Raw genomic sequence first — 25,807 nt, 5'->3', positions numbered from 1 at the left:
CCTACGAAACGTAAAATAAAACATTTCTAGTCACTGCTCATGTTCTTAATGTAAATTGGAAGATAACACTCAAAGAAACGTAAGATATAACAAGTCTATTCACTGCTCATGTTCTGAATGTAAATTGGGAGATACCACCCTACGAAACGTAAAATAAAACATTTCTAGTCACTGCTCATGTTCTTAATGTAAATTGGAAGATAACACTCAAAGAAACGTAAGATATAACAAGTCTATTCACTGCTCATGTTCTGAATGTAAATTGGAAGATAACACCCCAAAAAACGTAAAATAAAACATCTCTAGTCATTGCTCATGTTCTGAATGTAAATTGGGAGATACCACCCAAAGAAACGTAAGATATACCAAGTCTAGTAACTGCTCATGTTCTGAATGTAAATTGGAAGATACCACCCAAAGAAACGTAAAATATAACACCTCTAGTCACTACTCATGTTCCGAATGTAAATTGGGAGATACCACCCAAAGAAACGTAAAATATAACATCTCTAGTCACTGCTCATGTTTCGAATGTAAATTGGAAGATAACACCCAACGAAACGTAAGATATAAGAAGTCTTGTCAGTCCTTAATTGTTGAGGATGGTAAAAAATTTCCCTTTAAAACTGAGTCATTTGTAAATTGACCTTACGTAATAAATAGGGAATGTAATGCTGTTTGTCTAGCTTTGGAATAACGTTTGTGGCGTTATATAAAGTTTTAGAGTCAGCCATTGACAATTTGGTGTTGCATCATTGTTTATTCTTTTTTATAAAAAACTGTTTAACTCGGTAAAACCATCTGTACAGGAAAACTACCATTCATATACTTGTCTCTGTAGACCTAAAGTGTAGTATCTTATACAGTCCGTGTTTTTTAACCCACCTTATTTTATTTTTATTAAAAATTCCACATTATTAACTTTGCTTTTCTGAGAATTCATCGATATTTGTAAAAACTGTATGTGAATGTTACAAAAATTTAGAACAAAATTTTAACTAGAAAATCTCTGTAAAACATTGTAAGGATACACTCTAATTTTACTTTATTGTGAGTTCATTTTTACAGGATATTATTTTTTTTACAGTAACTACAGTTTATTCGCTATATACCACTTACAACTCTGGTCCGGATTTTGATACCCGTGGTGGGCAGAGCACAGTTAGCCCATTGTGTAGCTTTGTGCTTAATTCAAAACAACAACAACAACTCTGATTCCAGCGATCTTATCGTTAATAGATTAAAACGTTTAACAACACCTTTTTTTATATTATGAAGAAATAGTTTGTTTGTTTGTTTTGAAATTCGCACAAAGCTACTCGAGGGCTATCTGTATTAGCCGTCCCTAATTTAGCAGTGTAAGACTAGAGGGAAGGCAGCTTGTCATCATTACCCACCGCCAACTCTTGGGCTACTCTTTTACCAACGAATAGTGGGATTGACTGTCACATTATAACACTTCCACGGCTGAAAGGGCGAGCGTGTTTGGCGCGACGGGGATGCGAACCCGCGACCCTCAGTTTACGAGTCGCACGCCTTAACACGCTTGGCCATGCTGGGCCCTTGAAGAAATAGCAAACAATATTCTGCTTCATATTTCAGTGGGGATTCAAATATTCGTTTAACCTTGAACAAAAGTTACAAAAATGATAATAATACAGAAGTACTCTCAACAAACAGTTTCTGGATATCTTTGTTTTAACCATAATGTTTTATATTGATTGGTCGGTTGATTTTACAAGAAATCAAAAAAAGAATAGAAATCTTACATTGAAGGAAAATAACAATTTTTTTAACATTATTTTTAACGGAAACTTTTCTAGACGTGTTTGATACACCTTGAATATTTTTTATACTTTTTTAGAAGATTACCAAAGACTCCAACTCGACCTTAATGGCTAATGCATTTTGCGTGTTCCCAGATTAAAAGTATATTAGTTGGAAACACACACAAAAAGGATTATATGGAGTAAGACGGCAGTATTACAGAAGAGAATTTAATCAGTCGAATCTACTGTAGAATTATTATGAACCTCTACTAGAAAACATTCATAAAATAAAAACGAGTTAATGTATCAGGAGAGAAGACCCGAAGATGCACAAGCACGTACACAGTAGATTCATTGGAATGTAAAAGGATAGTCGAAGTAAAAATATATTAATGGATAAACAGGAGTATAAAAAGATAGTCAGGAGTATAAATATATTTATGGATAAGCATGACTATAAAAGGATAGTCGAGAGTATAAATATATTAATGGATAAACATGACTATAAAAGGATAGTGGGGAGTATAAATATATTAAGGGATAAACAGGAGTATAAAAATAGTCGGGAGTATAAATATATTAATGGACAAACAGGAGTATAAAAATAGTCGGGAGTATAAATATATTAATGGATAAACAGGAGTATAAAAAGATAGACGTTTGGTTTATTTTATTATTGACAACTGGTTTAAAGAGAAAATAGTTCGTAAGACTTTCTTTTAAGGAGGTTAAATCTCAATTTCGAGCGAATGGTTTCCGGATCGGAAACCTTAATTTAACTTGAAAAGAATTATCATTGGGCTACTGAAAGTTCCCTCATGGTGGTTTCATTCCATTTTCAGGATGTTTCTAATGTAAAGATAACATAAAAACCCAACAAGCTTTCAGAAATGTAACAAAATGTTTCTAGTAAAATTACGAAAATGAGAATGGTCCTTAGAACTGGCTACAAAGTAAAAAATATTTGTACCTATACTGTCCGCATAAGTTTCTAATCCTCTAGTTATATCATATCTTTGAGCGACGTTAACGTTTTGCTACGGTCTGCTTTGTTATGTAGCTGATCAAAGAATTGTCCGATTTTAAATAACAATCGTTTCTTCTATTCAGTTTTGGTCATTTGATATATTTGTATATTATAACCTTTTAGCCTTAGTCTACTATTCATATTTATTGTTGTAGTCTAATTTATTTTCACTCTCTGTTATTAATAATATGACAATAAAATTTCATTGCACTGTTGTCAATGTTATTAAGTTTTGTATTTATCACTGAACATCTTAAGATGAAAAGGGAACATCCCAAGACTTCCAATAAAAGTTTCCGCCATTTTGCTTATTATTATTACAAAGTTAACATTTTATTAAAATAAAAATTAACACAAACATAACACTTTTATGATTTGATAGAAAATATTTTTGATTGAATTACAACTTACATGCTAAAATTCGTTTTTATATCCAGCTCCACTATTAAAGATATTGACTGTTTTAACGATTTAAATGTCGAATGATGATCGTACTTGACTTCAACCCATTGTGAAGTAATCTTATCTTCAGCTTCATATATCGGGCATATTTTTTTATACTTAACCAGACGTTAGCCAGTGGGAGAGTTTGAAATTAGAAACGGTATATATGTTAAAATTAGAAGGTAATTTATCAGCTATACTGAACTTTTACGATGCCAGTGGTGATCGTGATATAAGTGATTCCATTTAACTGGTTTGGTTTGTTTTGAATTTCGCGCAAGGGCTATCTACGCTAGTCGTCCTTAATTTAGCAGTGTAAGACTTAGAGGGAAGGCAGCTAGTCATTACCACCACTCGCCAACTCTTGGGCTACTCTTTTACCAACGAATAGTGGGATTGACTGTCCCATTATAACGCCCCCACGGCTGATAGGACGAGCATGTTTGGTGCGACGGGGATTCAAATCCGCGAACCTCGGAATACAAGTTGAGTGCTTTAACTACCTGGCCATGATGGGCCTCCATTTAATTGAACGATTTCATTTTGTTTAATCAATCACATCATAAAAAAATCAAGATCCCTTCCTTTAATCTCCGATTCCGCCGACCCTAGTTATCATGGAATTGTATAAGTAACAACTTTCTATAGCTCTACTGCTGTTACACGTTTCATTATTGCTCCCTGCGTTACCATAACTTCAAGCAATTTTTTCTTTCTTGTTAAATAAGTGATAAACAAGGCATAATTCAGAGCGACGTAAGAGGTCTTCTCTGTGCTGGTTGTAAAAGCACCACATTACTTGCAGCGCCCCCAATCTCAGCTCCGTAATCACTAACAGCTTAGTGGTCCAAGAGATATATATGTAGATAAACGTATGGAGCGAGCAAAACCCACTTTCAACAGCCGCCCTTCCCACTCGGGAGCAAGCGTTCGTTGAAAACGCAAGCTACCTGCTTGCTCTGTTCTTAACGGTGTTGGATAGAGTCGACTAAATGAATCAGCGTCTTCTAACCAATGTCATCTCCTTTTTTGTCCTGCACTTTTCAAGTACAACGTTTTACGCAATCTTCCACATTATGAAGAGATAGATGTTCAGGATTTGAAGATAAGAGCACTGTAATTTTTCTGAGATAAATTATCGCCGTAGATTCAGGTTCAGTTCAGTATGTCAAGGAACATTTCGAAGATAAAGGAACATTTGTGGAAAGTGATGAGTTTCGTAGGAATTTTAGTAAGTGCTTTTGGAGGTAAGTGTTACTATAATCATTAGGTGTTCCTCTTTCTTTCCATGTAATTTTGCATAGATATGTTATTAAAGTAGAGTTATTATGGGAAGTCATTTATGAATATTTAATCACTTTATAATCAACTGCAATTTAAGAAAATGGATAGGTAGACTGGTATTAAAGTATACTTTTTATAGGAAGGTTTTTATGAATATTTAATCATTCAGCATGAACTGTTGCTCAGAAACTAAGGTAAACAGATACATGGACATATTGATAAATATACGTTCGTGTTGATAGGTAGGTAGACACATAGATAATAAAACCGACATTTTTTTCAGAAGATCCATACACATTTAAAAAATTTAGCAATGAACAGCTGTTTGCGGACGTTGTTAGTTAGACATATCGACAGGCGAATATGATGAAAAACGTACGATAAAACATTTGTTAAATTACCTGAAAATCAACCCAAGGAAACTTTATCTCTGGAAAAACAGGAACGTATGGCGAAAACGCTAGATAGAAATACAGATATGAAAATCGACTTATTTTTTGGAGACCTAAATCAATATTAAGACTTTGTTAACACTGAAAGTTGTTAATATATATTGAATCACATGGCAATGTTCGGAAAATGCTACGTTAAGCAACGTAATTTGGGAGTAAATTGGGGGGGGGGCAAATTATTTCGAAGATCCAATAACGTAGTGGCGCCCTGAAAAACTCTGAGTTATCTAAAACACTATGTCACCCAACATTGGATTGTACCATATCAGTACAGTACATCCAAAAAGTGGTAAGTGATATCTTACTGTTAGGTGTCTCAACATTTTATTGTACCATACCAGTACAGTGCATCCAAAACATGGTAAGTATTACTTTACTGTCAGGTTTTTCTAAATATTTCGGAGGAGAAACACTTGCTCTAACTCTACAACTGGGGCACTTTCTTCTGTTGTGCTTTCAAGTGTACATTACTTAAAAATGCGAGAGAATATATAATGTTTTTTCATATTTAAAGTAATAATCATATCCATTATTACATTCGCTTGAGCGTCTAAAAGTCACGAGTAAAATGTATTTGTTTTTCAAAGAACTAAACACGTTAGCCATGAACGTTCCTCAATACCACCGTATCACGATACATCAGCTGAGATCGTTAGATGTGATTCATTTTTAATGATATTTTAGCAAAGTACCTTTGGTGTGGTTGGCTCACAGTGATACTTCAGAACGTGGCTTTGGTGTAATTAATTTATAGTGATACTTCTGAACGTGTCTTTGGTATAGTTGGTTCAGAGTGACACTTAAGAACGTGTCTTTGGTGTAGTTGATTTACAGTGATATTTCAGAACGTGTCTTTGAGGTGGTTGGTTCACAGTGACACTTAAGAACGTGTCTTTGGTGTAGTTGATTTATAGTGATACTTCAGATTCTGACTTTAGTGTAGTTGATTTACAGTGACACTTCAGAACGTGTCTTTGAGGTGGTTGGTTCACAGTGACACTTAAGAACGTGTCTTTGGTGTAGTTGAGTTATAGTGATACTTCAGAACGTGTCTTTGGTATAGTTGGTTCAGAGTGACACTTAAGAACGTGTCTTTGGTGTAGTTGATTTACAATGATATTTCAGAACGTGTCTTTGAGATGGTTGGTTCACAGTGACACTTAAGAACGTGTCTTTGGTGTAGTTGATTTATAGTGATACTTCAGATTCTGACTTTAGTGTAGTTGATTTACAGTGACACTTCAGAACGTGTCTTTGAGGTGGTTGGTTCACAGTGACACTTAAGAACGTGTCTTTGGTGTAGTTGATTTATAGTGATACTTCAGATTCTGACTTTAGTGTAGTTGGTTCACAGTGATACTTCAGAACGTGTGGTTGGCTGCTGCAGAACAGCTGTCCAGTGTGGTTTATTTACATTTTATAGTTAAATTTTACGTACTGCTAACGTATTGTATATAATTTATGCATATTTATGAAAAACAGAACATAATAATGTATAAAACAAAAGCTATGAGTTAATTAATTAACCTTTTAAAGTTTTTTTATTTATTTCAGATCGCATCTACAGTTTCGTGACTTTTATAGCCACACCTCAAATATTTTCACAATTTTAATTCTTATTTTTTATCATTATTCATACATTTATATGAACACACATTACATGCACATGAGCATGTGTATTAATATATTCGTATATCTTTCTTTTTTTTGTCAAACAAGCGATCGTTTTAATGACAATAGTGTAACAACGATATACAATTATAGAATTTCGTATTTCTTTCCTTAAAACGAAGTATTGCTTAAAGACCGTACAAATAACTCAGTATTAGGAAAGCTGAGAACATTCGTTCTTCACGTTCCGTTCTAGACTTGTTAGGTCTTGCTTGTTTGTTATGGAGGTTTGGATTTTGATCTTGAGCAACAAACAAAAGCATGATTAAAAAAAAAAGAGCTTGGTGGCTTATGTTTTTCATGAAAACCTAAAGGAAGCTGCACACTTTCACTCTTTGTCTTATCAAGTTAAAATAGGACCACGTCTCTCTGGGTTAAAGTTTTAAACTTTCACGAGGCCCAGCATGGCCAGGTGGTTAAGGCACTCGACTCGTAATCTGAGGGTTGCGGGCTCGAATCTCCGTCACTCCAAAACATTCTCGCCCTTTCAGTCGTGAGGATGTTATAATGTGACGGCCAATCCCACTATTCATTGGTAAAAGAGGAGCCCAGGAGCTGGTGGTGGATGGTGATGACTAGCTGCCTTTCCTCTCGTCTTACACTGCTAAATTAGGGACGGCTAGCACAGATAGCTCTCGTGTAGCTTTGCACGAAATTAAAAAACAAACAAACATCTTTACTTCTACAGTTATTTAGATGAGGAATCCCGGGAAAGGAAGAACTACTGCTTACGTAAAATGGTGTAATGTTTAGAAGTCATAGCAACATACTTCACTTTTTTGGCTGCCTTTCAAGGGAGGAAGTTGGATGTTTAATTATTATTTAACTGTTTAGACAAGGGTTTATAATTCCTACTACGTAATAAAAGGGAGGTTAGGCGCTCAGTTATTACTTAATTATTTAGGTAAGAGTTTATGGTTCCTGCTACGTAATAGCTGTTTATAAAAGGGAAGTTGGATGCTCAGTTATTATTGAACTATTTAGTCAAGGGTTTATAGTTCCTACTATTTCGTAATACTTGTCTAGGAGGTGGAGGTTGGATGCCTAAGAATGGTAAAAGTTAAGAGTGGTTCTTAACAACACTTTCTAACATGACGTTCCTTTTAAAATCGTAAACTGATTGAAGACGGTGAACGGTAGTAAGTGTTGGGACATCGTGGGTTAAAGCATCTAACCCTAATTGATGTTTGGGTACTGTGGGTTAAAGCATCTAAGCCTAATTGACGTTGTGATGGCTATCTCGTTATTCATTTGTGTATTTTTGAGAATATTTTTGGTAGGTTGATTATATCCAACGCTATAACCGCAGACGTTTTTCTTTAAAATTATACTTTTGTTGACAGATGGTATATTTTTAATCGTTTTATTTAAATAGCCATTTGTGTTTGTTTGTTTATTACAGAGCAAAGCCACACTGCTCTGCCTGCTGTGTTCACCGCGAGGAATCGAATCCTAAATGTTAGTGGTGTAAGTCTGTAAATTTATCACTGCCCTACTGGGGGACAGTAATTTATAAAGTCTATAATGTTGAACTTTGTTATGTGTATTGTAAACACACTGATTGTTTTAACACAAAAATACGTGACTGATATGTACCTGCGGTTTCTAAACAAGTCCAAACTTTCTGCTATCATACCCCCACAAAGTTCGTGGAATATGTTAAATGTACAGCTTTCCTACGTGATATGAAGAAGCAACACGTGCCTGATTAACTAACCATATCAGCTTATTACACTATAGTGAGGTCTCACCTATTGGGAATGTTTCCTCTCTCTCTCTTTATTTTCCTTTTGCACGTGATCCTTATTCAGTTCCTGATGCCAGAAAGCTGATTGTTCGGTACTTGATGCCAGGAAGCTGATTGTTAGGTACCTGATTCAGGAAGCTGATTGTTCGGTACCTGATTCAGAAAGCTGATTGTTCGGTACTTGATGCCAGGAAGCTGATTGTTAGGTACCTGATTCAGGAAGCTGATTGTTCGGTACCTGATTCAGAAAGCTGATTGTTCAGTACTTGATGCCAAGAAGCTGATGGTTCGGTACCTGATTCAGGAAGCTGATTGTTAGGTACCTGATTCAGGAAGCTGATTGTTCGGTACCTGATTCAGGAAGCTGATTGTTCGGTACCTGATGCCAGGAAGCTGATTGCTCGGTACCTGATTCACGAAACTGATTGTTTGGTACCTGATTGAGGAAGCTGATTGTTAGGTACCTGATTCAGGAAGCTGATTGTTTGGTACTTGAGGCCAGGAAACTGATTGTTCGGTACCTGATACCAGGAAGCTGCACTTAGCTAAACAGAAGCCATTCACGACAACCAGCATTCTGCTGGTATTTCAGCAACTTTGAGTTTTACCATTTCGTTAGATATTATTGGTATATTGTTAAAAATGGGACAATTTATGGTTGTGTAAGTGCCTTAGTTATGCATACACTATACATATACATGTAGCACTAAATCTACATACATGTGTGTGTGTATTTCATACATCACCCAGTTATGCTAAGTTTTCACCCGTAATACTCAGATATTGGTTACATTGTTGTTGCCAATGAAGACAATATGGACTGGTTGAAAACCCGATCTATAAGAATCTGGCTTTAGTAAAAGATCAGCTGTAATTGTTTTCTCTTACAGTACGGATATCTTACGGCGTAAATCTATTTTATACCGTTCTATATCTCTCTCTATATATACTTATATGTATTATTAAAAAAAAAGCTACAAGTAGTGATAATGCAGGGTGCGTGAAAGAAAATTCTGAAACTATAGACACTTCAACGAATTTCACAGAATATGTTGTGGCTGAGCCTGTACTGTCTATAGGACAGTTTACAGCTTTTTAATATTTTCGTCAAGATAACACCCTTAAATGGCAGAATGATTCCACCAACTACAGTATGAATCAATATATTCAATAATTAATAAGTGATACTACCTTCACTATGACTATGTATGTGTGTACGCACAGCGATTATAAATATAACACGACAAGAAATGGCTTCCGTTAGTAATTTTACTGGAACAAAATATATGTTATCCTTTATATTTATTTGTAAATATCCATTGCATTATTTTTCCATTTATTTCACATGATGTCATATGTTTAACATTTCTATTAAATTATGCGTGTACTATTACCTTAAAATACAGCCATTTCAGTGCTTTCTTTTCCATAATAAACTGGAGATGATTGCACGTACAACTAATTTAAAATTCAAACGTTTCAATGTCTTTTTTGTTCTATAATAAATAAACTGGAGACGATTGCTAAATAAAAATAAAATGAAACAAAAAAATGCCAATTATCTTATTCTTTATTTGCCCTAAACTTACTGTTTTAACCTATAATTAAGGAGGTACATACATTTTGGTTGGTTTTGAATTTCGCGCAAAGCTGCATGAGGGCTATCTGCGCACATATATTTTGTCCCCTTTTTTTTTTTTTTACTTTTTCGTTCATATTCAAAGAGTTGACATAATGTTGATTATAAATATAAAAATTAGTTTAATTAATAATACAGCTTTACCTACTATTTGGCCCGACATGGCTAGGTGGTTAAGGCACTCGAGTCGTATTCCGAGGGTAGGAGTCGAATCCTCGTCCCACCAAACATTAGCCCAAGAGTTGGCGGTGGGTGGTGATGACTACCTATCTTCCCCCTAGTCTTACACTGTTAAATTAGGGACGGCTAACGCAGATAACCCTTGTGTAGCTTTGCGCGAAATTCCAAACAAACAAACATATTAGTTACGCTTTTAGTTAGTGTGGTTTCATATATGCAACTTCGCTTTTAAGAAATACAGCTTTACATATGTAAGGAATTTACATACGAATTCATTGTATTCTTGGGTAGGATAGCTTTACGCATGAATTCAGTTAATTGTAGGTAATACTGATCTACACGTGTACTGACTTTTAAGCATGACTGAGTTGTTCCATAGAAGCTCTAATGAACGTAATGTTTGCTAATCAGTTTCTATAAGCACACAGTGATTGATTTCCTAGTTCAACGACTTTAACAGATGCCTATCTCTATTTGGGTAGAAATGCTTTATCTTTTACTAGTCTCTGTAGTCTCTACCATATAAGTTTCGTCTTTCCATATTAGCGAATTAATTCCACGTTGTTTATGATTGGCTGTAATACAAACAATAACGCTTCTTGCTTCAGTATTTACTTTACATAAACCCTATCCTAAATCATTTATTTATCTGTCTACACCGAGATAGTTTGATATGTAAATCTATGGTTTTGACTACGCACACCGTGAAGATTTGAGTGTGTGCGTGCGTGCGTGTTTTCTTATAGCAAAGTCACATCGGGCTATCTGTTGAGCCCACCGAGGGAAATCGAACTCCTTATTTAAGTGTTGTAAATCCGTAGACATACGGCTGTACCAGCAGGAGGCATGTGAAGGTTTGTTGCCTGATTGTACGGTTTTGATGCCTGATTGTACGGTTTCTTCCTCACATTAGGAAGACACAACTTTGCTAAACAAACTATAGTTACGTAAAGTTTCCTTCAACATTATTCGGTTTTGAGGTCAATTCAGAACCTGGAAGATCGGGTACTACATGAAATGTAGATTTAAATAACCTACAGAAAAGGACTGAATTCGAATATTGCGCAAAACTACACGAGGATTGTCTGCGCTAGCTGTCCCTAATTTAGCAGTGTAAGACTAAAGGGAAAGCAGATAATTATGACCATTCACCGCCAACTCTTTGGCTACTCTTTTACCAACGCACAGGGGGATTGATTGTTATATTATAAAGTTCTCATTGCTGAAAGGGAAGGGAAAACATATTTGGTGTGACGGAGATTCGAACCCGCGACCTTCAGATTACGAGTCGAGCCCCCCTAACTATCCGGGCCGGTCTGAATATACTTATATATGACAATAGTTTATGAATTTCACTGTGTGTGAAACCTTAACTAAAGATAAACATCAAATATCTGGTTATATAATAATATAAGTTATTATAAATATTTGTGTAACATCAGGCTGAGAAATAGTATTCGTTTTCCTGTTTTTTCTGTAAATTCACCTTTCCGGATTCTTTAAAACTTAAGAACGCTCCGAAAAAGGTTTCACTGCAGTTAAAATTTATAAACATATTTTTTATTTTATTTTTAAATCGATGAAAATTCAATAAATAGTTAATTATTAGATTAATTTATTAAGTGATTAAAAAAGAGAGAGAGAATATAAAGTGCACGTGCGAATAAATTCCCTTCTTTATCGATAGAGCATTTATTCTACTTTAGGCTAAAACAATGTGATTTCGCTGTCTTAAAAGGCGTGCGACTCGTAATCCGAGGGTCGCGGGTTCGCGCCCGCGTCGCGCTAAACATGCTCGCCCTCCCAGCCGTGGGGGTGTATAATGTGACGGTCAATCCCACTATTCGTTGGTAAAAGAGTAGCCCAAGAGTTGGCGGTGGGTGGTGATGACTAGCTGCTTCCCTCTAGTCTTACACTGCTAAATTAGGGACGGCTAGCACAGATAGCCCTCGAGTAGCTTTGTGCGAAATTCCAAAACAAACCAAACCAAGAGTTGGCGGTGGGTGGTGATGACTAGCTGCCTTCCCTCTAGTCTTACACTGCTAAATTAGGGACGGCTATTACAGAGAGCCCTCGAGTAGCTTTGTGCGAAATTCCAAACAAACAAACTGTCTTAAAAGTTAAAGCTCGAGAAAACACTAGATAAATGAGAACCGTTTCTTACAATTGCCATCTGACTGTCGCTTTGTGAATTAAGAAAATACTTGAAAATTATTTAATTTCAAATTTAGGGAAATGTTTGCTTTTAATGTGCAATCAATCAGACATTTTAAACGTCAACTTGATAACCATTCCAAAACTTGTGGTCGAGAACATCGCAAATAAACTAATTTTATAATGTAACCGGTAAGAATAAATTCCGTTAGTTAGCGTGATGTCTCATTATTATGCTTATAAATACTGAAATTAGTAAACATAAATATTTGAAAACTCTAGAATGAAAGCTTTTAATTATCTGCAGCCGAGGTTCAGCAAGATTATTGAACAGGCGCAGATAGCCAAGTTGCTTTGCGCCGTAAAACGCCAAACCAACCAAATTATTGAATTATTAAGACAGGTAATTTAAATATTCCTTCTCAAAGAATGCATCAACAGGATAGTTGTTTTCACGAGTTGCGATCTGTTATTTTAGGTCACTTAAAACATTATTGATCTTGCCAATAAAATGACCCATTATTTGGTAAAACCAAAGAACCACATACTCTATAGGTTTGAGCTATTTGTTTCGTTTGTCACACCAAGTAAGAAGTACCATGCATTTAATTACAGTGTCCCACAATAGTCACATGACTCTGTCTTTGTTTCAGCCCCAAAGATCGGAGCGTGTATATTTTATTTTTTCATAGCAATGGGTTTCGAGCTTTGAATTCTCGGATTCTCACTCAGGACGCCTTCCAGTGGTAAAGCATTACGTCTGCATACATACAACACTATAAACCGAGTGGGTGCGCAGAACACAGATAACCCATTGCGTAACTTTGTGTTTAACATTGAAACAAACAATAGATGCTTGGTTACGTTAATTAGCAGGTTATTTCTAAATACATTTGTTATGTTCCAGTTAACACCATACCTTAACATCAGTTAACAACCAAATGTTCTGTTTATGAATAGTAAATATAGAGCAAGAACAGCGCCTTTCATTACAAATTTGGTATACGCTATCAGGCGGGAAAATGACTCTACAGATCAGTTACAGGAGAATGATAAAGTTATTAAAATCTCTACTAGAAGAACTGCGACATCGTGTGTCATCATATCATTTCTCTGCTTGGGTGTGTACGTGTTTGCAAACAGAATTCCTTCGCACGTCAACATGATCGGTTCTAGACGAATTATTTCGAAAAAAATGTCTTGCCACTTAATCAAAGTTTAATAAAACCACACTGCTCTTTTGTTAACATTTAGACACACGCATGGAAGAGGACGAACACACAGATATTTATAAAGAAATAATTACTACAGAGAAAAGCTTTTCCTCGTCATTTCGAATATTTAGAGTGTCTTAAATTAGATCCTTTAATAACTGAAACAGAAATAATTGCACATCATGAACGTGGTGGCTCCGCCCAGTAACTGAAGAGTACATTTATTTTCAACAAACACCTCTGAAAATGTTCTATCTCTTCTTTCTTTTTCAAATATCATTGTCATTTCTTACCTGTGTTAATAGACCTCTGTTAAAATCTACCATTCTTTATGTGTTTGATTACGTTAGTTTGGTTTGGTTTGTTTTGAATTTCACGCAAAACTACTCGAGACCAATCTGCGCTAACAGTCCCTAATTTAGCAGTGTAAGACTAGAGGGAAGGCAGCTAGTCATCACCGCCCACCGCCAACTCTTGGGCTATTTTTTTACCAACGGATAGTGGGATTGACCGTCACGTTGTAACGCTCCCACGGCTGAAAGTACGAGCATGTTTGGTGTAGCAGGGATTTGAACCCGCGATCCTCGGATTACGAGTCGAGTGCTTTAACCACCTGGCCGTGCCGGGCCAATTACATTAGAGATTACTTAGCAGCAGCGTGTACGCCAGTACATTAATGTAAATATTAAATGTTATAAAAATATGAATGAATAGCAGAGGACACGAAAAACTATCTTGAAATCGTGAAATTTATTACTGAATAAATATATATATATATCAAGTTAAATATCTACAACTCAAGAAAAAAACAACAAAACTGTGCACTTTCAAAACTTGTTAATTTGTTGTTAAGCGCAAAGCAGCTACACAATGAGCTATCTGTTTTGTGCCCACCATAGGTATCGAAACCCAATCTATAACTTCATAACCCTTCACACCAAACCCCTGATCCATCAAGAACGTTTCAAGGAAACTGAGTATGCGTACCTCTGTATGTCGGATTTCTTTCCATTAGTAAAGAGTGATACATGTTGTATAATATTTGGAATGCTAGTTATCGGATCTAAAACGGTATTATGGTCACGAAAAGGTAGATTAAAACAGAGGAACATAAGACTGCTAACGACCTCTAGCAGAACAACTTGACTGAATAGAAGATTAACGCAATTATCGTCAACTTGAACGAGCAGTTCGTTTACTAATACCACCAGTCCGATATCTCAAATTCGATTCTATAACATCAGCTTCTACCTAATTAGTGTCTCCCTGTTTGACTTTTAGCCATGATGTTTCCCATACATCAATTCACTCAGCCCAGCAGCAAAGACTCGGGCACGCAACTCACAGATCGAAACTATATGATAGCGTGGCTGAGCCGGATCGTTTCAGATAAATAAACCGCTTTCGTAGAAATGTTGAAAGAGTCTCTGGTATAAGTAAAACCTCTTTCAAAAACCTTTTTTTTTCAATTTACAAAATACGTCGTCAATTTTGTTACTAGTTTTGCTAGCTTACTCTCTTATTGGCTAACTGAAACCCCAGTATAAATCAAGAATATTTGGCCTTTCGTTTGGGAAGGCATTTATCACATTAAAAAAACAACAACAAACATTTTAGGATCATTTATTGATAAATGAACGGAAAAAATTAAAAATAACTTAGATGTTAACAATAGATTTTTGTTTGTTTGTTTGTTACGTACAAAGCTACACAATCTGTGCTGTGCCGTTCACGGTATCGTTGTTTGTCTGTTTGTTCTTTTTTTTAAATTTCGCACAAAGCTACACGACGGCTATCTGTTGTCCCTAATTTAGCAGTGTAAGACTAGAGATTTGGTTTGTCCTGAATTTCAAGCAAAGCTACACGAGGGCGATCTGCGCTAGCTGTCCCTAATTTAGCAGTGCAAGACTAAAGAGAAGGCAGCTAGTCATCACGACCCACCGACAACTCATGGGATACACTTTATCAACGAATAGTGGGACTGATTTTACATTATAAAACCCCCTTCGCTGAAAGGACGAGTTTGTTTAGTGTGACGGGGATTCGAACCCGCGACCCTCAGATTACGAGTCGAAAGGTCATGTTAGGTTTTACCAATAGTAATTTAAAACAATCTTTTTGCAATAAATAACTGCTATTTTTGTATATCATTTAAGAAATAAATCTAATCAAAATGAGTTAGTCGGCCAGTACTACCTGAACTTATTTATAAGCCAAACACTCACATTTCTTTCGAAAAATCATAGTTTTGCAACGAGTTTTAAAAAATTACAACATGTATAGAAATGTATAAACAGAAAATATGTTAAGTGTAAAATTTTTATTAGAAAACAAAATGTGGCTGCAAAATAAGCTGTGCACATGAATTCAGGTTATCAAAAAATGAAATATTTGAAACTGAAACATTCTATGTTTGATTTGTTGAGTTTATCTCTATAGGACATTCAACTTTTGCTGTTATTTATTTTGAGCTGATACATTAGATAAAAAGCAATTACCCAACGGCATCCGCCGCCAACCCGTGAGGTATTCTAATTTAAATGTTTGATTTGACTGTCATTCTTATTACGCGCCCAAGGTCCAAAGTACGGAAGCGATTTTTTTTATTTCGCGATAACAAAGCTTGAATCACGTAACGTTGGCAATCACTAGGCCACGTTCGCTCCTGAACCATATGAACGTAAAAATCCTGAATATATAAAACGTTTGGTTTTGATTTGAATTTTGCGCAAAGCTACTCGAGGGCTATCTGCTCTAGTTGTCCATAATTTAGCAGTGGACTGGATGGAAAGTAGCTAGTCATCACCACCCACCGCCAATTCTTGGGCTACTCTTTTACCAACGAATAGTAGGATTGACCGTCACTTAATAATGCCCCCACGTCTGAATGGGCGAGCATATTTGGTGTGACGAGAATTTGAACTCGCGACCTGCAAATTGTGAGTCCAATACCATAACAACCTGACCATGCTGGGTCAGCACAAAGGATGGACTTCCAATACGTTTTCGCTCCCCGCTAGTACAGCGGTAAGTCTACGGGTTTACAACGCTAAGATCAGGGGATCGATTCTCCTCGGTGGGCTTAGCAGATAGCCCGATATGGCTTTGCTATAAGAAAACACACAAACCAATACGTTTTCTGAAAAATAATTAAGATTTAGCTTTTACACCATTGATTTCATTATCTCAAAATTCATTATCTCATAGTAAAGACCCGGCATGGCCAGGTGGTTAAGGCGCTCGGCTCGTAATCTAAGGGTCGCGGGTTCGAATCCCTATCACATCAAACATGCTTGCCATTTAAGCCTTGGAGGCATTATAATGAGAAGGTCAATCCCACTATTCGTTGATAAAAGAGTAACCCAAGAGTTGGCGGTGTTTGGTTATGACTAGCTGCCTAGACTACACTACAAAATTAGCGATGACTAGCACAGATAGTTTTCGTGTAGCTTTGCGCGAAATTCAGAACAAATCAAACCAATCCATAGCAAGAAAATCATTTTGAAACTGGTGTTCGGCCACAAACAGAGAAAAGCGAGGAACCGATTTAATTAACCTTCTGATTGCATGCATTAAGATTAATAGAAATACCAGTAGAAGACAAAGAGTCTTTAGAGCCTTTATCATCGACTGCTAGTTGGGCAGACCAGAACATAAAAATATTTCAACACAAGCCAGAATAATAATTAATAAAAGAATCTTAAATATAATTAATTGCAAAACATTTTACTTATTTGGACTTAGCATGGTTAAATGGCTAGAGTGCCCGGATTGTATAAGTTTGTTTTCAAGCTAAGCACAAAGTTACATGATGGGATATTTGTACTCTGCGCACCCACTCGGTTTATAGCGTTGTATGTATGCAGACGTAATGCTTTACCACTGGAAGGCGTCCTGAGTGAGAATCCGAGAATTCAAAGCTCGAAACCCATTGCTATGAAAAAATAAAATATACACGCTCCGATCTTTGGGGCTGAAACAAAGACAGAGTCATGTGACTATTGTGGGACACTGTAATTAAATGCATGGTATTTCTTACTTGGTGTGACAAACGAAACAAATAGCTCAAACCTATAGAGTATGTGGTTCTTTGGTTTTACCAAATAATGGGTCATTTTATTGGCAAGATCAATAATGTTTTAAGTGACCAAAAATAACAGATCACAACTCGTGAAAACAACTATCCTGTTGATGCATTCTTTGAGAAGGAATATTTAAATTACCTGTCTTAATAATTCAATAATTTGGTTGGTTTGGCGTTTTACGGCGCAAAGCAACTTGGCTATCTGCGCCTATTCAATAATCTTGCTGAACCTCGGCTGCAGATAATTAAAAGCTTTCATTCTAGAGTTTTCAAATATTTATGTTTAATAATTTCAGTATTTATAAGCATAATAATGAGACATCAACACTAACTAACGAAACTTACTTGGCGTTCATGCTATTCACAAATAAAAAAAAATATAGAAACAAATGAACCCCTAGTGTCATTATAAAATTAATTTAGTTGCAATATTCTCGACTAATAAATTTGGAATACTTATCAGGTTTGCGTTTGAAATGTCTGATTGCACATCAAAAACAAACGTAATCCTTAACTTGAATACTATGGATGTTTTTAATGTGGAATTTCTTTAGATGCTATCCTCCGCGGTTATCGAAGTAAATGGAGACATTTAATGGTGTATTCTACTAAAAGAATCGATTTGCTATTTCAGTCTATTTCTGGTGCTTAAAACATTGAGCGAAGGTGCAGAAGAATTAGTCTAAAAGACGTTAATGAATTAAGTCTTGTATAAACGAAAGAAATAACGCAGGTGGTACAGAAGGGTTAGGAACGTAATGATAAAGTTCTCTCTGCTAAAACTGTAAGAATATATTCATGTATTTAAAGTATTTAGGCTTACTTAGGAAATAAAGTTATTTGGGAGGCCTCATTGCTACCGAATATATATACATAAATATAAAAATCCGTCTCAAAGAATTACATAATTATAAAACCCAATTCAAATTCAAAATTCTGGGTAAACGTGGGATTATTAGCCTATTCACCTATTCCAATGTTCTACGTTAATAATAACCAAAGGGGGTGCTTATCACAACTATTTTGTTATCCCCCACAGATGAGTAAACGTTTTCAAATTATTGACATGATGGTTAAAGTTTCGATCGCAGGATCGAAACCTGGAACCGAACAAGCTCGCTATTTTAACCATAATATATTTCATATTTCTGGCTACTGAAGTTGTTAATATTTCATTGTAGAGACAAGAGGGAAAGCCACTTGAATGAATACTAGTTTTATAGGTTGTTATTTTCTTACGGAATTTAATCGTGTAACGAAGGGGCAGAGTGAATCGTTAATAATTTTGAAATAAATGGTGAATGCTTATAAACTAATTAGTATATGTTCTTTTTATTTTTTAATGCTTGGTGTTTGGCAATGCATTAATTTAAAATTATGTAGTACTTTTTCCGGTCTGCCTATAATTCAAAATGTCGCCACAAGGGGGACATATAAAAACTTTAGACAGAAGAAGTCCATGATAGAATTTCCGAATTATTCCGCGTTTGTATCAACTGCACAAAACGACATAAAAACCTATTTAAGGAGTTTCTAGATTAGCGAGTAAATGTTATGTCTAAACATTGAGAAAAGTAGGCGGGGTATACAGCACTAAAACCAGCTATGATTTGTCCTTTTTGTTTTCAATCATTTGTTACGTAAACACCCTATTGTCGGCTGAAAGAAGCATCGAAGAACATAAGCCTAGTGAATACCATTAGTTTTTGTTGTTGTTTTTTTCGCTACAATATAAAGAACTAACATTCAAAATATGATAAAGCATCTGTTTTGTGTCTCACTTCTAGTTATAAGTGTTACTTACAGCTAAAGAATAATACTTGTCGATGAATGAAATCCACCGTTCTTTCATTATTTAACCAATTTAAAATTATATAAGATATGATGAACACATTATGCGTTGTTATTAACAATTTACACACATCTTTTTATATTAAATACGGAGTTACTAAAGCTTCAATGTCGGTTGTAAAGGAAGCTATTTGGAGGGGTCAGTACCAGATTTATTCTACAGTCATCGATACAATGTATAAATAATTCTAAAAACATAATATCAAACGCTAAAACAAACCGTAAAAATATATGTATATATATATACAAACACACAATTCTCCTGCAGCTGTGTACTATATAGAGAACCAATCAATAGCTGCATACACAATATTCCTGCAGCTTTATACTGTATAGAATATCTATCAATAGTTGTCTGTACAATACTCCTGCAGCTGTATATTATATATAGTGTCTATAAACAGTTGTCTGTACAATACCCCTGCAGCTGTGTATTATATATAGTATCTATCAATAGTTGTTTGTACAATACTCCTGCAGCTGTATATCATATATAGTATCTATCAATAGTTGTCTGTACAATACTCCTGCAGCTGTGTATTATATATAGTATCTATCAATAGTTGTCTGTACAATACCCCTGCAGCTGTGTATTATATATAGTATCTAGAAACAGTTGTCTGTACAATACTCCTGCAGCTGTGTATTATATATAGTATCTAGAAACAGTTGTCTGTACAATACTCCTGCAGCTGTGTATTATATATAGTATCTAGAAACAGTTGTCTGTACAATACTCTTGCAGCTGTGTATTATATATAGTATCTATCAATACTTGTTGGTGCAATACTCCTGCAGCTGTGTGCTATATAGAGAACCTATTTACTAATTACATTTCTATTGCAAAATAACTTAGCTGAGTGTGGGTTTCGTTACGAGAGAGTAATATTTAACAATCAATATTTCGAACTGAATTACTTCATCGGGTGAGTGTTCAGGGTGAGTAAATCAATAATAATTAATCAACTTTCACAACTCTTTATTCATGTCCCCCGCTGGTACAGCGGTAAGTCCACAGATTTACAACGCTTAAATCAGGGTGGACTCAACAGATAGCCCAATGTGGCTTTGCTATAAGAAATACACACACTTTATTCATGTGTATTATTATTCGATTACTGAAAACTAATTAAGCCTGAATGATGCAAATCGGTCAGTCGTGGTCCGCCTCCGGAAAGACTTGTCTTCTCGGTCTTGTTTTGCTTGGTCAACTCGGTCTTTCAGCACTTTATCTACTGGCCTTCTTCCATATGGCATCTTTTAACCCTTTATGACACATCTCTTGGCCTATTTCTATGGAACATCTATCTCTCCACCTTTCTTGTTAGCCTTTGTTTTGTCTCCACTCACGTATTCTTCAGGTCAAAGCTGCACCACTGTTTGTCCACACAATTTTCTCTGTCCATTCCTTGTTCACATCTCCTTCTTTGTTACCCTAACTTGATAATTTATTCCAAAAAATTCTGTCTGCTCTTCTCATCAACGAAACCTGTTTCTCCCATGTTCAAATTTCTGCATCACACAGTGCTACTGGTACTAGTTAAGCCTTATATATACTTTAATATTGGTCATAGCACTGGCATATCTTCGTTTCTACAGAACCTTATTCCAGTCATGAAACACTAATTCTATTAATGTCGCACATCAACATCTTATACCTTCCTTGCTTCCCTATTTTTCTTATACCTCACTTTCCAAATGCACACAAATGTAAGCTTTATCAATCATTTCATTAGTACGTTCCAACCTCTCTTTTATCTTTACCCTATTCCTCATAATTTTTATCCATTTTGTCTTTGACATATTTACTTTGAAGCCAAAATTTTCAGCTACACGAGTGAAGCGTAGCATTACAAAACAACAGGACACACTTCAAACCAGTTTCAGATTTTCTCCGACATTTCGTATCATTGAATTGTTTTCTGAAAAGTAGTATATTTTAATAAGCTAATGAGTGTGTAATACCTATTCACTGTATTTACAGGTTAATGCGAGATACTGCACTTCAATATAAAATTAAACAAAACATTTGAGAAACATTTCGGTTTTTTCGCGTTCTTTCTGTATAGTATTATCAGAGATTATTGCAAAACGTTAACCATGATCATATGGAAGTACTGCACATTTAGTTTCTGTTAAAATAATGTTCATGAAGTATGTTATTAAACTGAATACCACAGAATATCAAGATACCGTTTTCTTATAGCAAACCCATTCAACTGGTAGTATTAACCCTTGTTTTATTATTTTACCCTAGAATAGCATTTATAGAAAAACATCTATTTACCGTTTCTTGTCATTCCATAGCAAGTAGACAACATAGCTGTAACGACGCCCTGAAGTATTATTCTAGATGTTACTTTAAGACGAGTAGGTTTAACGCTACTTGTAGAAATAAGTTCCTTATGACCATGTACGTCACCGTGCGACGAACAAGGTAGGTGTAGATGGTTCTTTACAGAGGGAAAGAATAAAACATAAGAAAAATTCGACGAGGTTATAAGGTCTAGGTATGTTCCTATCGAAGGTATGTAAGTTAAATTTTAAAGTAACTTTTAAATTCTAAGTTGTACCAAAGAGTTGCGATTGATAATTATGATTAAAGAAAATCGTAGAAAAAAAAACCTTTTATTTGGTCAGGGACTAAGTTGGTGACGATCAGGAAGAGTCGCTGAGTTGTTGTGTGTTTCCTTATAGCAAAGCCACAGTGGGCTATTTGCTTAGTTCACCGAAGGGAATCGAACCTCTAATTTTAGCGTTGTAAATCCGTAGACTTAACGCTGTACCAGCGACGCCACAGTGGGCTATTTGCTTAGTTCACCGAAGGGAATCGAACCCTTGATTTTAGCGTTGTAAATCCGTAGACTTAACGCTGTACCAGCGCGGAACAAGAATTGCCGATCCTCAATTAAAAGAACCTCAGTAAAAAATTAGATTTAACCAACTTATATTTAACCTTATATTTACCCAACTTATATTTCCAACCAACATCCATTGAGATTCTTACTCCATTTCTTGTAGTCACGGAAAGACAAATAGTTGGTTGCCAAGTGCCTATCTGACGGAAAGGAATTAAACAATTGAAAGAAGAATTCAGTTCTCGTTGATTTGTAGGAGTAACATTAGGTACTAATCACGTGCGTTTTTGTAAGATTTCAAAGGAAAATGTGTATGATAGATGACTTAACGACCCCCAGTGGCACAGCGATAAGTCTGCAGACTTATAATGCTGAAAGCCGGTCTTCGATACCCCCAAGGTGAGCACGGCGCATGTAGCCTGTTTTGTATTTTTGTTTGTTTGTTTTTGAATTTCGCGCAAAGCTACTCGAGGGCTATCTGCGCTAGCCGTATCTAATTTAGCAGTGTAAGACTAGAGAGAAGGCAGCTAGTCATCCCCACCCATCGCCAACTCTTGGGCTACTCTTTTACCAACGAATAGTGGGATGGACCGTCACATTATAACAGTCCCACGTATGAAAGGGCGAGCATGTTTGGTACGACAGGGATTCAAACCTATACTGATCTGTTTTATTTGTTTCACTTGGTGTTACTGTATGTTAACTGGATTTACCTTTTCGCGACTTCATTTTCTGAGACCAGCATGGCCAGGTGGAGTAAGGTGTTCGACTCGTAACCTGAGGGTCACGGATTCGAATCTCCGTCGCACCAAACTGCTCGTCCTTTTAGACTGGGTCTGTTATAATGAGACGGTCAATTAGTCTTACACTGCTAAATTAGGAATGGCTAACGCAGATAGTCCCCGTGTAGCTTTGCGCGAAATTGAAAAAACAAACAAACAATTTCTTCACTTCAGTAGTATTTCGTGTATGATAAGTGACAGTCATACTCGAACGTGATGATGCAAGAAGTTGTTAAAGCCAAAGTTATGCGATTAAATACGATACAGTTATTACATAGCATTCCTTTTACACTGGCCTTCTCTACTTCTAGAGGCGTTTGTTCCAACATGCAAGAAAACATTGTGATCGATTCCTTATAAGTGTAATTGTTAATCATTTCACACTTTCACACGGACTAACTACAGACTTAAGGCCGTGTTGCGAAATTTTGAACAAATGTTTCGAATAAACTTTCTCACGAGCTAAACTACCTCTTTAAAATAAACGCACGTTTCAACTAAGTTTTCTTCCAGACGTGTTGTGAAATGCTAAGAAAAGGTGACTATGAACACACCTGTTAAGAGTAACTCGCATTTATTAAGTATCGTCTGCATACCAGTGAGAAGAGAGAGGATTCTCATGTTAGTTGATTCTAACTAGACGGTTGTCTAAACAAGTGTATTCACTAATGTGTTTGTTTCTTTTGAATTTCATGCAATGGTACACGAGCGCTATCTGTACTAGCCATCCCAAATTTAGCAGTGTAAGACTAGAGGAAAGGCAGCTAGTCATCACCATCCACCGCCAACTCTTGGGCTACTCTTTTACCAATGAATAGTGGAATTGGCAGTCACATTATAACATCCTCAAGACTGAAAAGGCGAGAGTGTTTTGGAGTGACGGGGACACGAACCCCGCGACCCTCGGATTACGAGTCGAGTGCCTTAACCACCTGGTCATGCTGGGCCTTTAGGGTGTGGAAGTACCCACAATACCCATAAAACGCCCACAGTGTGGCAACAAATGTCATCTGGTTGGAAAGATGATTTATTATATACACAGTTAATCTTTAACACGTTTGATGGATTCCATTCCCAAGACTGCCCTCTGGATGTTGAGAAAATGAAAAGAACTAATTTTCTTTTGAGATTTCTCAAACCTCAGAAATTAATACAGTTTATTTAATGCATTGCGCTAACGAATAGACGCCAAAAGGTGGCAGGTACAACCAAACGAATAAGTTATCGACGGCTATTTTCGTTTAAATTGTAGCAAATTTTAATTATCATTAGGAGCTCTATAAGTCTTGTATAATTTAAACGAAAACCGATTTATTAAAGTTCATATTGCTTGAAATATTTACGTAGCAGCGACAAACTGGTGAACACTTTGGATATTATAAAAATATATTGACAATAATACAGAACGATTATGCAGCTTTAATTGTTAAACATCGTACCACATTATAGGGTGGAACACAACTAGGAAGAAAACAGCCTATTAAGTTGGATATGTGGAATTAATTATTATGACTATATACATTTTTGGCATATATACAAACAAATATTTATGTATACCTGAGTAAGTGAACTTTAAGTAATTCTCTGTGGGTGCACATAACTTACAGTTTTTCTTTAACACTTCCCAGCTTTCGGTTACCAATAATTATCTGAGTGAGTAAGAAGCAAGGATGTGGTTCTCTTTGCTGTTACTTTAATATTGTTTTTCGTCTTATGTTGATGTGTTTAATTGTACGTGTACCCTTAAATAATATAACACATTTTCACTGGTTGTTGTTTTATTCTCATGGAACAAGCCTTGATTAGTGGGCAGGTTAACCGTACATGCAATACAATAACGTTTTAAATAAATGTAGCATTTTTATAATGATGAAGAAACTTCATTTACTACGATAGTTAAAAATGAACGCGCTGAAAGAACAAATACTAGTGGCCTGGCATGGCCAGGTAGTTAGGAATGCTCGACTTGTAATGTTTAGTGTGGTGACGGGTTCGAATCCCCTTCATACCAAACATGCTGGCCCTTTTAGCCGTGGGGGCTTTCTAATGTAACATTCAATCCCACTATTAGTTAGTAAATGAGTAGTTCAAGAGTTGGCGGAGTGTGATGATGGCTAGCTGCGTTCCCTCTAGTCTTACACTGCGAAATTAGGGAAGGCTAGCGCGGATAGCCCTCGTGTAGCTTTGAGCGAAAATTCGAAACAAATTAACAAACTATTGTTAATAGGCACTTAGTTAATTTATTCTTACATTGTTTAATATTTAATAATGTTTTTTCCCTCCCAGAATTCTTTTTAAAAGCTTATTACATTTTTGATCTTTCAGTGGAGTAAAAGGAAAACTCCGCTAAAAACTGGAATGTGCGAATGTTTCACCTTTAGTGTGTGCAACATTGCGCAAGTAGGTTGTTTTTTGCTAAGAAATGTTAGAAACTTTCATGTGCAAAACTAGCAAAAACGAACAACTATAATCTAAGAGAATGGAAATGGAAACGTGACACAATGAGAATATAGAAAAAACACCGACACCTGGTGGACGTTAGATACTGACATATAAGATATAGCAGGCTACGTTAAACCACTTATTCTGCTGCGACGTGTTTTGATTACTCAATATGCAACTCAAGATAACCACGTTTTAGCTGGTTGGGT

General features: G+C 35.9%; 1 protein-coding gene across 4 annotated transcripts in view; it reads left to right on the top strand.

Moving 5' to 3' along the window:
- The first annotated feature begins 4,289 nt into the window (after positions 1-4,289).
- Positions 4,290-25,807, top strand: part of LOC143243021 (cell adhesion molecule Dscam1-like) — a 115,797-nt gene continuing 94,279 nt past the window's right edge. For 2 of the 4 annotated variants that reach the window (XM_076486661.1, XM_076486668.1), the window contains exon 1: positions 4,290-4,487. In XM_076486661.1, coding sequence (XP_076342776.1) covers positions 4,406-4,487 — 82 coding nt within the window. In that variant the 5' untranslated portion in view covers positions 4,290-4,405. The remainder of the gene's footprint in view (positions 4,488-25,807) is intronic. The other 2 variants (XM_076486659.1, XM_076486667.1) reach the window with 1 other exon arrangement.

This window comes from Tachypleus tridentatus, chromosome 2, assembly GCF_004210375.1.
Source record: "Tachypleus tridentatus isolate NWPU-2018 chromosome 2, ASM421037v1, whole genome shotgun sequence".
NCBI classification, from domain to species: Eukaryota; Metazoa; Arthropoda; class Merostomata; order Xiphosura; family Limulidae; genus Tachypleus; species Tachypleus tridentatus.
This window is presented reverse-complemented; position numbering and strand designations above follow the sequence as displayed.